The sequence below is a fragment of the Lutra lutra genome, chromosome 7 (genome assembly GCF_902655055.1).
Source record: "Lutra lutra chromosome 7, mLutLut1.2, whole genome shotgun sequence".
Taxonomy (NCBI): Eukaryota; Metazoa; Chordata; class Mammalia; order Carnivora; family Mustelidae; genus Lutra; species Lutra lutra.
In genome coordinates, this window is record NC_062284.1 from 142,230,822 (window position 1) to 142,245,562 (window position 14,741).

At 53.6% G+C, this 14,741-nt stretch overlaps 1 protein-coding gene across 1 annotated transcript in view; it reads left to right on the plus strand.

Annotated features, from left to right (window-relative positions):
- LOC125105074 (cholesterol 24-hydroxylase) overlaps positions 1-8,904 on the plus strand; it is a 31,413-nt gene extending 22,509 nt beyond the window's left edge. The window contains exons 13-15 of the mRNA XM_047738116.1: positions 7,042-7,130; positions 7,874-7,940; positions 8,133-8,904. Of these exons, the coding sequence (XP_047594072.1) occupies positions 7,042-7,130; positions 7,874-7,940; positions 8,133-8,300 (324 nt within the window). The 3' untranslated portion in view covers positions 8,301-8,904. The remainder of the gene's footprint in view (positions 1-7,041; positions 7,131-7,873; positions 7,941-8,132) is intronic.
- The last annotated feature ends 5,837 nt before the right edge of the window (positions 8,905-14,741 follow it).

Here is a 14,741-nt window from a genome sequence, read left to right on the forward strand (position 1 = left end):
TCATAATATGTTCTTATAATTGTTTGTGTTTCTTTGGTGTTGGTTGTGATCTCTCCTCTTTCATTCATGATTTTATTAGTTTGGGTCCTTTCTCTTTTCTTTTTGATAAGTCTGGCCAGGGAGGTTTACCAATCTTTTTTTTTTTTTAAGACTTTATTTATTTATTTGTCACATAGAGTGAGCACAGGCAGACAGAGAGGCAGGCAGAGGCAGAGGGAGAAGCAGGCTCCCTGCTGAGCAAGGAGCCTGACGTGCGACTCGATCCCAGGATGCTGGGATCATGACCTGAGCTGAAGGCAGCCGCTTAACCAACTGAGCCACCCAGGTGTCCCGGGGTTTACCAATCTTATTAATTCTTTCAAAGAACCAGCTCCTAGTTTCATTTATTTGTTCTACTGTTCTTTTGGTTTCTATTTCATTGATTTCTGCTCTGACCTTTATGGTTTCTCTTCTCCTGCTGGGTTTAGGCTTTCTCTGCTGTTTTTCCTCCAGCTCCTTTAGGTGTAGGGTTAGGTTGTGTACTTGAGAACTTTCTTGTTTCTTGAGAAAGGCTTGCATGGCTATATACTTTCCTTTCAGGACCACCTTTGCTATGTCCCACAGATTTTGAACCATTGTGTTTTCATTATCATTTGTTTCCATGAATTTTTTCAATTCTAATTTAATTTCCTGGTTGACCCATTCATTCTTATTAGGATGCTCTTTAGCCTCCATGTATTTGAGTTCTTTCCAACTTTCCTCTTATGTTTGAGTTCTAGCTTCAGAGCATTGTGGTCTGAAAATATGCAGGGAATGATCCCAATCTTTTGGTACTGGTTGAGACCTGATTTGTGACCCAGGATGTGATCTATTCTGGCGAATGTTCCATGTGCACTAGAGAAGAATGTGTATTCTGTTGCTTTGGGATGAAATGTTCTGAATATATCTGTGATGTCCATCTGGTCCAGTGTGTCATTTAAGGCCTTTGTTTCCTTGTTGATCTTTTGCTTGGATGATGTGTCCATTTCAGTGAAGGCGGGGGGCGTTAAAGTTCCCTACTATTATTGTATTATTGTCAATGTGTTTCTTTGATTTTGTTATTAATTGGTTTATATAGTTGGTTGCTCCCATGTTAGAGGCATAGATATTTAAGATTGTTAGAGCTTCTTGTTGGACAGACCCTTTGAGTATGATATAGTGTCCTTCCTCATCTCTTATTATAGTCTTTGGCTTAAAATCTAATTTATCTGATGTAAGGATAGCCACCCCAGCTTTCTTTGGATGTACATTAGCATGGTAAATTCCCCCCCCCCCCACTTTAAATCTGGAGATGTCTTTGGGTATAAAATGAGTTTCTTGTAGACAGCATACTGATTTTTTTTTTTTTTTAATCCATTCTGATACCCTATGACTTTTGATTGGGGCATTTAACCCATTTACATTTGGGGTAACTATTGAAAGATATGAATTCGGTGCCATTGTATTGCCTGTAAGGTGACTGTTACTGTATATTGTCTCTGTTCCTTTCTGGTCTTCTTCTTTAAGGCTCTTTCTTTGCTTAGAGAACCCCTTTCAATGATTCCTGTAGGGCTGGTTTGGTTTTCCAAATTCTTTTAATTTTTGTTTGTCCTGGAAGCTTTTTATCTCTCCTATTTTCAATGATAGCCTAGCTGTATATAGTATTCTTGGCTGCATATTTTTCTCATTTAGTGCTCTGAATATATCGTGTCAGTCCTTGAAGCCTGCGAGGTCTCTGTGGATAAGTCCACTGCCAATCTAATATTTCTACCATTGTATGTTACAGACGTCTTGTCCTGAGCTGCTTTCAGGATTTTCTCTTTGTCACTAAGAGAGTAAGTTTTACTATTAGATGATGGTGTGTGGACCTATTTTTATTGATTTTGAGGGGGTTTCTCTGTGCCTCCTGGATTTTGATGCTTGTTCCCTTTGCCATATTAGGGAAATTCTCTATTATAATTTGCTCCAATATACTTTCTACCCCTCTCTCTCTTTCTTCTTCTTCTGGAATCCCAATTATTCTAACATTGTTTCATCTTATGGTATCACTTATCTCTAGAATTCTCCTTTCTGGCCCAGTAGTTGGTTGTTTCTCTTTTGCTCAGCTTCTTTATTCCCCATCATTTGGTCTTCTATATCACTAATTCTCTCTTCTGCGTCATTTATCCTTGCAGTAAGAGCCTCCATTTTTTATTGCACCTCATTAATTCCTTTTTTGATTTCAGCTTGGTTAGATTTTAGTTCTTTTATTTCTCCAGAAAGAGATTTTATTTCTCCAGACAGGGTTTCTCTAATATCCTCCATGCCTTTTTCGAGCCCAGCTAGCACCTTGAGAATCATCATTTTAAACTCTAGATCTGACATATTACCAATGTCTGTATTGATTAGATCTCTAGCCTTCGGTACTGCCTCTTGTTCTTTTTTTTTTTTTTTTTTTGGTGAGTTTTTCTGCCTTTTCATTTTATCCAGATAAGAATATATGAATGAGAGAATAAAATACTAAAAGGGTGGAAAAGACCCCAGAAAAATGTACACTAACCAAATCAGAGGAGACCCCAAACTGGGAGGAGAAGAAAGGGGGTATAAAGAAATTTAAAAAAAAATATATATATATATTAGACTGGTGAATAGAACAGAGCCACCCACTTGATTTTGGGTGTATTTTGATCTCTTAGAAGAAACTACCTCCCAAAATTTTAAAGAAAGAAAAAGTTATATATATATGAAAATAAGGGTAAACACAATGAAGGGATGGAATATGACTGTAAAGATGAAAATTTTAAAAAAATTCTAAAAAAGGAATTGATAAGATAAGTTGGTTGGAAAAAGAAAGAAGATAAAAAAAGGGGGAGAGAATGTGCTCAAGCTGGAGACTAGAATAAAGCCATGTGCTAGATTTAGAGTGTATTTTGATCTTTTAGAAGAAATTGTATCCCAAAATTTTTTAGGAAAAAATAACCCTATATGTATGCAAAAATAAGGTTAAATACAATGAAGGATAAAATATGACTATAATAATGAAGGCTTAAAAATATTTTTTAGGGCGCCTGGGTGGCTCAGTGGGTTAAGCCGCTGCCTTCGGCTCAGGTCATGATCTCAGGGTCCTGGGATCGAGTCCCACATCGGGCTCTCTGCTCAGCAGGGAGCCTGCTTCCCTCTCTCTCTCTCTCTCTCTCTGCCTGCCTCTCTGTCTACTTGTGATCTCTCTCTGTCAAATAAACAAATAAAAAAAAATATTTTTTAGAAAGGTTTTGTTAAGATAAACTAGTTAAAAAACGTTAAAAGAGGAAAGAGGAAAAGTTAAAAAAATCAGAATAAGAAAAAAACGAAATTAAAACAATTTAATTTAACTTTGAAAGACTAAAGGATCATGGGGGGAAAAGCCATGAATTCTATGCACTGCTTTCCCTGAACTGTGGAGTTCCACAGTTCTCGCAGATCTATGACCTTGATCTTGGCTGGATATTCTTGCTAATCTTCTGGATTGCAGTGATTCTCAAATGTCTTTGCCCAAGGCAGAATCGCACCACCCTTGCCAGGGGCCAGGCTAAGTAAACCCAAGAGCAAACCTAAAAGCTCCCAAGGTTTGCTCTTGGGAGTTTTGTTCCCTGAAAGCTTTCCATAGAGCTCTAGAGGACAGGAATGAAGATTGAGGCCTCCCATTCTCGGGCTGGAGGAGCGAAGAGCTGGGGCCTCCACTCCTCAGTGTACCCTCAGAGGAAAGGGGTCAACCACTCTTGTCTCCCTGGTCTCCGGCCGTGCTCTGGGCTCACCCGGCCTGAGACCAAACATTTTGGTCTCTGGCACACAGCCCCATTTGGAGTCTCCAAACCCAGCAGTTTTCTGCCTCCAGAGGAGGAAGGTGAGTCTCCCAGATGTGCCACTTGTGGGGTCCCAGTTCAAAGAGCAGTGGCCCGACTGTGCTGTGGATCATGGTTTAAGGCAACCCCGAGCTGAGAACTCACTCCTCGGCTCCGTCTCTGTAGTCGGCTTCTCTGCTCTGCTACCTGGGAGCTCTGCTACGCTCAGACACCTCCGATCCTTCTATGACCCCGCAGGACTTGAGAGCACACTCCCTGCGAGGGCTCCACCCCCGCCTAGCCTCTGGAGCGATGTCCCTCGGTGGAGCAGACTTCTAAAAGTTCTGATTTTGTGCTCTGTTGCTCCGCTGCTGGCTGGGAGCCAGCCCCTCCCACTGCAGTCTATCTTCCCCTTGCTTTGGATTCACTTCTCTGCATGTCCTACCTTTCAGAATGGGTTGACTTTCTGTTCCTAGAATTGCTGCTCTTCTCTTCAATCTCCTGTTGAGTTTGTAGGTGTTCAGAATGGTTTGATGACTATCTAGCCGAACTCCTGTGACCTGATGTCATTTCAGTCCGCTACTCCTTCACCATCTTGCCTGGGAGAGAAGAATCTTAAGCAGTCTCCATGCTGAGCACAGAGCCCAGGCAGGCCTCGATCTCACAACCCTGAGATCATGACCTGAGCCCAAATCAAGATTCATATGCTCAACTGACTGAGCCACCCAGGCGCCCCTACTTGTTTCTTTGTTTACACATGCATTCTTTTATTCCCTCATCGGGCATCCCTTCATGCACAGTGACCTCCCAGAAACCTACCCCCAAACTAGAAATGTGTCACTGTCCAGCTGCCCTCCAGAAACAATCACCGTTCTGAATTTTGCCATTGCCTTGCCTTTTCGTGCGCATGCATACACATGTGTGTGTTGTGTGTGTGTGTGTGTGTGCCCACATGGTAGTATCTCCCAGGATTGCTTTGTGACTGTGGGCCCTCAGTTCCCTGCTGTATCATATTCTGCTGTGTGTAGACCAGCACCCCATTCTTGGTTCTGGGTCAGCGGGCATTCTGCTCTCCTGAGCACTGCTGGTGACCATTCCTGCCAGTGCGACCAGTGGACGGGGCAGACAGGGAGGGGAGGGCTGGGGTGTGGGATATCTAAATGGTCAGCTTGGTAAACTAGCGCCAAAGTGTTTTCCAGAGCACCTGGGCCAACCCAGATGCCCACAGATGTGGTTCCTTATCCTCCCCAGCACCTAGTATGGTCCAGCTGCCTTTTTTTTTTTTTTTCCTGCCAAGGAAATAAGTATAAGGATTTCCCTGTGGTCTTGATTTGCACTTTCCTGGTTCCTTACTGTGAGGCTTGCAGCCCTGTGCTCCTTTTCTTCTTCTGGGTTGTCTCATCCCTGTACAGAGCTCTCTTTAAAAATTCTTATGTTAATCCTTTGTCAGGTATGTATGTTCCAAATTTCATCTTTAGCTTTGTGGCTTCTCTTTGCTAAAGTGTTTTCAATGATTTGAAGTTCTTTGCTTTGTAGTGGTCCCTTCTCTTGTTTTGTCTTAGGGAACCCCCCCGCCTGAGCCCCCATCCTGAGGTCAGCAATGTCGCTTAGATTGTCTTCTAACAATTTCACATTTTTCTTTTGCAAGTTAAGTTCCTATCTACCTGGAGTTGATTTTGTGTATGGTGTGAGGTAGGGATCTGGTTTCATCTCCTGGGGCTGCCAGAACAAAGCACCACAGATGGGCACTTAGCGGTGGAAATGTCCTTTCTCACAGTTCTGGAAGCTGGGGGTCCAAGTTCAAGGCAGGATTGGTTTCTCCTGAATCCTCTCTCCTTGGCTTGCAGATGCCATCTTCCCACAGGGTCCTCCCAAGACCTCTTCTGTGTGTCTGTCCTAATCTCCTCTTCTTCCAAGGACACGAGCCAGACAGGAGTAGGGTCCACCCTAATGACCTCATTATAACTTGAGTATCTCTTTAAGGAGACTATATGTCACATTCTGAGGTTAAGACTTTAACATAAGATTTTGGGGGGGACACAGTTCAACCCAGCACATGATCTGATTTTATTTATGAAGGAAAGCGACATGCCTCTGGTTCTATCCATTAGGCAGCCCCCTCCCCTTTTCCCCCTCACCCGGACTTCCCAGGACTCTGCTATGCCCTCTCCAGCATGTATGAGGGCTTCCCGATATGTGTCCTTTATTCTGTTTATCTGCCTCCTCCTTTTTTTCTGCACAACCCTGCACCAGTACCACCTGCCTGTGACCCAGGAGGTGGTTTAGAATCCTCTTACATCTGGCTGGGAAGGGGTACAGATGTGAGGGCCTTGAGTGGCAGACCCCAGCTCCAATCAGCCCCTCTGTGGCAGGCTGAGTCCTCTCTGGGCCTCAGTGCCCTCCTTGTAAGATGGGGATGATGATGCCTGAGTCATAATTTACTGAGAAGAGTCAAAGAATGACGTGTGTCACGTGTCTGGCACAAAACCCTAGCACACAGTAGGTACTCTTTGCTGATCTCAGACCCCCTCTCCACCTCATGCTCCCCCTCACTTTTCAGAGCTTCGTTCCAGGCCCTTCCTTCACCCTGCCTGCCTTGGACTCTCAACACAGAGAACCAGGGGACAGAGTGGGCTCAAGCAGCGCTTTTGTGCAGGAGTAATAAGGCAGAGGTCGGGACCCAGGGCCCAAGTTATGGGGGACACATATGGCCCATGGAGTTTGGGGGCACGGAACATTAACCCCAGTAGGGAGACAACTGAAAGCGTGGTGGGGACCTGCGGGTTCTCTGCCTCACTCCCCTCCCCAACCCCCCAACCCCTGAGCCCCAGATGCAAACCTTGTGCTGAATAACAGATCTTGAAATAGATGCTCTCGAAGCAGACCTGAGTTTGATCTCAGTTTGTCCAGGTGACTTCAGGCAAGTCAGGAACTTTTCTCTCTGAGCCTCAGTTTTCTCATCTGTAAAACAAGGCTAGTTGTGGTCCCACCACAGCACGGGGCCAAGCATGGGATGATGCTGTAGCCAGCTGGCCCTTGTTGGTACCCTGGGCTGTCCCCTCCCTTCATCTGAGGCACTTTCCAGATGCTGGTGGAGTCCCACACTGGCCCACATGTGTGGGTGGAGTAGAGGGAGGGGGACTTTCCGTGCTCCTGGTCCCTCCAGCGGGTGGCCCCGGCGGGTCAGGGAGGTGTGAGGGTGCTCATGTTTGGAACCAGAGACAGCTGGATCCTCTCCCCTCAGTTTAGCACCTATGTCATGGGGCGGATGGACACGTACTTTGAGGACCCACTGACTTTCAACCCTGATCGCTTCAGCCCCAAAGCACCCAAGTAAGTCTTTCTTCAAGCTGTGCATGTGCGAGAAGAGTGGCCCAGGGACCTCGGGTCTGAACTGCCGATGACCCCTGAGCCCACATATCCTCTCAGATCACTGTGAGGGAGTCGTGATTCCCTGCTCTGCCCCCTTTCATGGAGAGGAAATCACAGCACAGAGAGGTTAGGTAACTTGAACAAGGGCACACAGCCAGGAGCCGCAGAGCTGCGGTTTGAGGCCAGCTCAGACTGGTTTTAAAACCCATGCTCATAACCCATCCCCTGTACTGGGAAACCCTGGATTGGCACCAGGGGACTGTACCTCCCCCTGCCTTGATGGTCCTGAGAAATGGGAATCCTGTTGGCTCCCTCTGCAGCTCACTATGGGGGTGAATGCCTGAAAGTACAGTTGGGGCTGGTGGGCGGTGGCCAGGGTCCAGGGACAGGCCACCTGCGTCCAGACCCAGACCCTGCCCAGAACTGCACATGTGACTGGTTGAACATAGAAGTGCCATCGGATTACAAGCTCTTTAGTTGCTCCTTCGGTGAACTGGGGATAATAACGACTCTTTCTGGAAGGCTCCAGAGGAGGCTAGAATGAGAAATGCTGACGAGGAGCCCCACAGACCAGCTGTTGGTGTTTTCAGCGCATGCACAGCCCGGCCGCCGGGCAGAGCCGTTCATCAGTGGGGGATGGGTTTGTCACCGCTGGGGTGGGGCTGCGACTGGGCAGCCACCTCCTGACTGCTGTCTCCCTGCAGGCCGAGGTTCACCTACTTCCCCTTCTCTCTGGGACCGCGCTCCTGCATCGGACAGCAGTTTGCTCAGGTACGAGTCCAGGGCTGGGGTTTCTGCCGGGAGCTGACTTCAGGGCTGGTGTCTCATCCCAGGCCAGGAGGCATTTCCGAGCCCTGCTCTGGGACCCTTGGGCTGGGGGTCGGGGGGCTGGGCCAGCCGGCTGCAGGCTCTGCTGCGCGCTCATGCCCCGGGCCTCCTGCCTGTCCTCACTTCCGCACACAGATGGAGGTGAAGGTGGTCATGGCCAAGCTGCTGCAGAGGCTCGAGTTCCGGCTGGTGCCCGGGCAGCGCTACGGGCTGCAGGAGCAGGCCACGCTCAAGCCGCTGGACCCCGTGCTGTGCACTCTGCGGCCCCGGGGCTGGCAGCCCGCACCCCCACCACCCTGCTGAGTGGGCCTGGGGTGGATGGGACTCATCGGGCAAGGGCGCCACACCCACGCTCCTCTGCAGCCCCACGGCCACCCACCCTGCTCCCCTGCCCCCTTCCTCAGGGGCACCCTCCACGCTGGCTCCCAGTGGGCCCCCTGCCAACCACGACCTGCTTCACAACCCCCCCCCCCAGAGCTCCCTGTCCACTGCTAACTCCACACCCCTCCTGGACTGGCCCCCACCTAATTCCCAGCTGCTGCCCAGATGTGCCATCTCCTACCCCAAACCTCTTTGCATAGGCCACTCACCCTGCCACACACCCTAACTCTTGCTCACTTCCTAAAACCCTCTTCAGGTGTCACCTCCTCCAGGAAGCCCTCCCTGCCACCCCCCGGCCGGGCCAGGGGCCCCTCCTACTCTGTGCTCCCTTGGTCACCTGTGCTACCTCTAACACCACACTGACCACACTGTATTGTGAGTGTCCTTTGATGTGACCAGCCGCCCTGCCAGGCTGTGAGTGCCTCATGGGCGAGGTCTGTGTATGATTCGTCTCTGAGCCTGCCCCCGGGCCTGACCCAGAGTCAATGCTCAATAAATATGTGTTGACTGCATGAATGAATGACAAAACCCAGCCAGAGCGCTCTGGCCTCAGTTGCTCATCTGGCAAATGAGAGCGGTGTAGAGGCCAGTCCGAGGGCTCACGCAGTCTGGAAGCTAACCCTGCAGCTAATCCCAGACATCTTGGGAGAAGACTGCCCAGGGGGTTTCTGTGTCAGGAGAAACCTAATCCCTTTATTGGGGGATAAGACCATGTTTCTGGGTGTGGTGTGAGGTTGGTATTACAGGCAGGGTTTTGAGAACTTGGAGTGACAGGGTCCAGGGCCCTGGGGCCTGTGAGGTCTAGGCGACTCCCAACAAGGTGCTGATACCCCAGAGGGCCTCACACAGGCTAGAGCCCCCTGGGGTTCAAGCTCCTGGGGACAGCTTGGTGGACCAGGGCACCTGAATGCCTGGCCTTGCACCTGCTACCTTCCTCCACACCTTCTGGCACAGCGCTTCCCCTCCTGACCGGCTTGGAGGAGGCGAGACTAGCACTCCCACAGTGGGGGAGGTGGGTGGGTGAAGACGTCGTTCATTTCTCCCCAGGGCCTAGAGGTGGCCAAGGGGCAGTAAATACTGGACCAGCCACATCCTCTGGGCCCATCCAAGGAAAAGGACCCCCTGAGTTTCTCCTTCAGCACATGGGAGCATGTTTCCTTGCAGAGAAAACCAAGAGCCCGAGCCCACTGCCTGGGGTACCTGCCCTGGAGAGGGCCCCTCTCCGCACCAGGGAGGGCGTAGATTTGAGCTGGCCCTTGCTTTACATCGGTAAATCAATGCTTGTGCAGTCTTGAACTGAGGCGATCTTCCCATTTTGCGGAAGAGGAAACTGAGGGTCAGGGGAAGAAGTGACATGCCAGTACACGTGGGTATATTATACCAGAGTAGAGCTAGGCCTCTGGCCCAGGTGGGTCATGGGACTGGTACCTGTAGTCTGCCTGGCCTCTCGGCCGAGGCTCCGGCCTCCAGGACCCTCTGTAGCTGCAGACGGCCTGCAGACGGAGTGCTCCCACTCCCCCAGCCCTCCGGCCACACTGAGCACTGAGCGAGGCGCTTATCAAGCTACACTCCCACCCAGTTCCCTGTCTGGGGGGCCCCAGACCCTCCTGTGGTCTGAGAACAGTGTGCCTGGGCTCTGCCTCCAGCGCCTGGCCAAACCCAGCCCTTGCTTATCTCTCCTCAGTTCAAAAATGCCCCTTCCCACGGCCACCCAAATGCCACTGTTCTGAGCTCTCAGCCTTGCTGTGCTCCCAGGGACCTGTCGTGCTGGGACCCCTAGGCCCCATCCTCTACAGCCTGTCTCTGAGGTTCACCAGTCCCCCTGCAGCCCTCCAACAGCCCCACAGCTGCCCCCATCCCACAAACTTTATGGCCCACACGTACCCTAGGCATGCCCCACTAGGCCCCCAAGCCAGCCACCCCACGCAACCCCCAGTTCTCCACCAGCACCCCCTGCTCCATGCCCTACGTCCTGCCATGGCTCAGCTTGGCCCCACAGGACAGAACTTCCTTCAGTGTATGTCTAAGAGGTCCACAGGCTACCAAGCCTCAGCACTCCAGGGGCATGACCTGGCATTGCCTGGAGAGGTCAGCTCCCACTGGAAACTTCAAATTGCCTTTAACATGCTCTGACTTAGCCCCACAGGACAGAACTTCCTTCAGTGTATGTCTAAGAGGTCCACAGGCTACCAAGCCTCAGCACTCCAGGGGCATGACCTGGCATTGCCTGGAGAGGTCAGCTCCCACTGGAAACTTCAAATTGCCTTTACCATGCTCTGACTTAGCAGATATCTATCCATTGCTGAACCTGAGTCTTCACATCGTTATTTCTTCAAGTCCTCCTGAGTATGACCCATTTTACAGATGAGAAAGTTAAGGCCACAGCACACAGCCAGGCCATAGTGGAGTCAAGACTCAAACCTGTAGCCCCTTGCACTCTGGCCTTCCACCATCTCAGCAAACCCTGTTGCTGAAGGCCTGGGCTTGCCTCCCGGGGCTGGAGGCCTGAGGTGAGTGGGAAGAGCAGAGCCTGCGTCCTGCCCCGTGCTGCTCTGCTGTCACTGTCTGTGGGTCAGTGCACCTGTCCTGACCTTCCAGAGCCACTTTCTCCTGGAGCACATGGTTCTCGGGCTTGGCTGCATCGATGAGTCGCTTGGGCCAGCTGGATCAGCCGCTGGGGTGGGACCCCGAAGCCTGTCCTGGGCCGCCTGGGGAGACTCCAGTGTGCACAAAGATGGTGTCAATCCTGGGAACCCAGGCCAGATGGAAGGGATTAAAACCAAGGCCTTGCAGCCAGGCTTCGTGGGGCCAAATCCAACCTGCACTGTCCCCTTTATGTTTATGCGACTTGGGCCTCAGTTTCCCCGTCTGTAAAGGAGGACGGATGATAGGAGATCCTAAGACTGATGGGAGAATTAAGAGCGTGAGTATCTTTATCGCTTGTGACCTCTAGGGAAGGAAGGGCTTTCCTGGGGGGCCAGGCTGTGCAGTTCCCAGAAGAGCCACACGGTGGCGCCCCGGCGCAGCTCTCGGTTTGGCGCGGCAGCGGCAGGCCGAGTGGGCGGTGCCTCCCCTTCCCGCGGGGACTGGAGGCCCGGAGGGGCGGGGCCCGCAGCGGCGCAGGCCCAGCCTCCTGGGGGCGGGGCCAGCCGGGAGGGCGCAAACTCCGGCGGGCCCAGGCGAGGGTGGTGTGTGGGGTCCTCAAGCCACTCGGTGCGGGTGGGCAGGCGGGCGTCGCCATGCCCCTGTCGCAGGTGGGGCCGCCGAGGCGCGGCAGCGGGTGGGGCCCTAGAGGGACAACCACGCAGGCGGGCGTGCCGAGACCGCGACCTCTCGGCGATGGGCTAGGTCTGGCGGTGGGACGCTGGCCAGTCCGGGGAGAGCTTCGGCAAGAAAAGCCCCGCGGAGGAGAAGCACACTGAGAGGGGGACAGGGGAGCAGGCGGCTTCCTCCTGCCTGGGAGAGCTGGTGGGGAGGGCCATTCGGGGCGGAGCTGCTCTAACACTTAGCATGCTCTTGGCCGAACTGAAGCCACCACCAGGGCCCTGCTGCTTGAGGGTCCTTGAAGCTGGTGATGAGGGTGCCTCCCGGGTGGCCTGTGGCCAAGGTCAGGCTGGTGGTTGGACCCGAGAGCCTTGGCCTGCCTGCGCTGGGGCTGAGAAGCCTGGTGCAGCTGTGGGAGGTTTTCTTCCTCTCTGCTGTGCACACTAGGACAAGAGGCTGGCTCTGGAGTCACCTAGTGGCTCTGCTGGGCCTCAGAGGTAGCCAACGTGAGTGGACAGAGGGCCACAATTAGCTGACCCCCCCAGGCAGGTTCTGGGTGGAGTTTGGCCCCTCCTGATTGTCTTGGCCAGTCAGGCATGGTGTCCTTTATGGTGGCCCAGAGTTTGGTAGGGCCACCCCGGTCAGCCTCATGAACAGTATGGGTGTATGTTTCCTGCATGATTAATGAGAGAGAACACAGCCACCTGGAGGGGACCTCAGGACCGGAGCAAGAGGGCGCTCAAGCCCTCCCCTCTGCAAGGACGTTTGCTTTCCTCTGGGGCAAGAATCCTGCCTCTTCAGCAGGCTTCCTGATGAACGTGGGACCCAAAGGAGGCTCTCACCCCCCTGGGGCAGATGTCTGCCCGGAAGTCATCCCGGGCTCCAGACAGCCTTGGGCATCTCCGCCTGGACCTCTAAATATAACCCGAGCTTGGGGGAGGGGCAGACACTGGGGGTATTTCTGGCAGGGAAGGGAGACTTATTGCCCGAGGGCCATTTCCCTGAATCAGGGCTGGGGTGGGCACACATGGGGTCAAGGCCCTTCCCTGGCCTGGAGCTTGAGGAACGTTCTTTTCTCCCAGAACACGGCTTCCCCCGTACTTCCTGTCCTTGCTTGAGGAAGCCATGGTCGCCCCCCTGGTGTTGCCCACCTTAGGTAGTCCCTGCTGGTGGGCTGGACCCTGGGCCAGCTAGGCAGAGTAATCACTGCCCTGACAAGGTAGCCAGGGGCAAGTGTGCCAGTCCCTGCAGGGGCACCCCAGAGCCCCAACCCACTGGCAACCCTCACCCTACTGTGCCGAGCTCCCAAGCCTGACCTGGAGGGTGGTCCTTGGGCCACAGGACAGTGAGGCCAGGCAGGAGCAAGGGGGACACTGGGGCCTTCTGTGCGGGCACCTGGCTCCCAGGTGGGGTGTGGAGGGTCCCCGGGTGAACGCTGTGCAGACAAGGCCTCACTCTTCCTGTGGGGGGTCTCACCCCTGCTGTGAGCCCCAGAGCCCAAGGAGGAGGCCAGAGCCTCCCCAGCAGCTCCATGTCCCCGGAGCCACTCCCACCCCTCACACTCCCCAAACGAGGGCTGCTCCTTGGCCCCTACCCAGAGGTGAGGATGTTGCCTGGCAAGGAGCTGAGAGCGGCCTCCACCCTCCTACCCCAAGAACGCCTCCTGCTGCTGGACCCCCCTTCTCTGAGCTTCTCTGCGGGCTGCGAGCATGGAGGCTGTGGGGCTCCTCCAAGGCCCCCTGGGCGGCCATCAGCCTCAGGCACCTGGGCTGAACAGGGACCCCCGGGTGTGGGAAAGCAGCTGCAGAGCCACACCACACGTGTGTATCTGTGTGTCTACTTGTGTCTCCGTATCTCCGTGTTGCTGCAGCCTCTCTGCCACGGCCTGTCTGTCTCCTCTATGTGGGTCCCAGCGGCCATGCCTGTGTGTCTCAGGCTGCGACCTGAGCTGTAAGGAGGGGTCTGTTGGAACCTAAGGCAGCAAGCAGACCCCGGAAGGGTCCCGAGGCCCCGCGGCGCCCAGGCCCTCACAGTGCCACACGCTTCACCATCCCTCCGATGTCTGGGAGGTGAGGGGCCCTGCCCGAGCTCACACACCCAGAAGGCCCCCAGTGTGGACATACACTGTCCTTCCTCATGTCATGGCCACTGAGGGCCCAGGCGAGGCTCTGTGTTCAAAACTTTCCTGCCTCTCTTTTGTGGGGGGCCCAAGGTCCAGGAAGACAGGATCTCCCCTGAGACCAGCAGGTGTCCATGTGAATCTGGGGTGAACAGGTGAGCAGGCAGGAAACAGGCCTCCTCCCTGACCCCAGCATGCTGGGGTGCCCCCCCCAACCTTTGGGGGTCAGGCCAGCCCTGACCCTCCTTTTCTCCGGCGCCCTCCTCGCAGCAGCAGGGCTGGCGGGCTGCAGTGGAGGGGGGTGTTGCCCTCCCTTGAGACCTTGACGTGAGGCAGGGCCTGGAAGGGGCCTCGCTCAGAGCTGGCCCCACTGTAGTCCAATAAATGTGTTTACACTCCCCCCCCACACACATCTGTGCTCACCCCCCCTCCCCTGCACGCATACACGCGCTCCCACACATAGATGTGCACACGTCTGTGCTCACTTGGCCCGTGCCCACCCACGTGCGTTGTCACACACATGTTCACCAGCGCACACACAGCCACACGTCTGCACATGCGTGCCGTGGCCCATGGCTGCTGTGGTGACCTCAGGAGCAGAGGAATCGAGTTGTTTTTTCCCCAACACATGTTCTCACAATAAAAAAACAACCAACAGGAAAGTGCTTGGGGTCGGGGACAGGAAGGGGATGTGGCCTGTGCGAAAGGAGCCAGCTCTAGCGGGGGGACACTGGCGGTCTGTTCGGGTGGGACTCGGGGGCGGACAGGCTGTTGGCCGCAGGGTGGGGAGGTAGAGGGCCCCTCCAGGGCGTCTGGGCCTTGGGGCTCATCCCACCTCAGCCTCCCACTTTCAAATGAGAAGCCGAGGCTGGGGTGGGCTTGTCCCGGTCTCCAAGGAGGGCTGGCAGAGTGGCGCTTGGCCCCGGGCGCTCTGACCCTCTGTGCATCCTGGCCGCGGTACTGCGGTGGCCCCAGCAGCG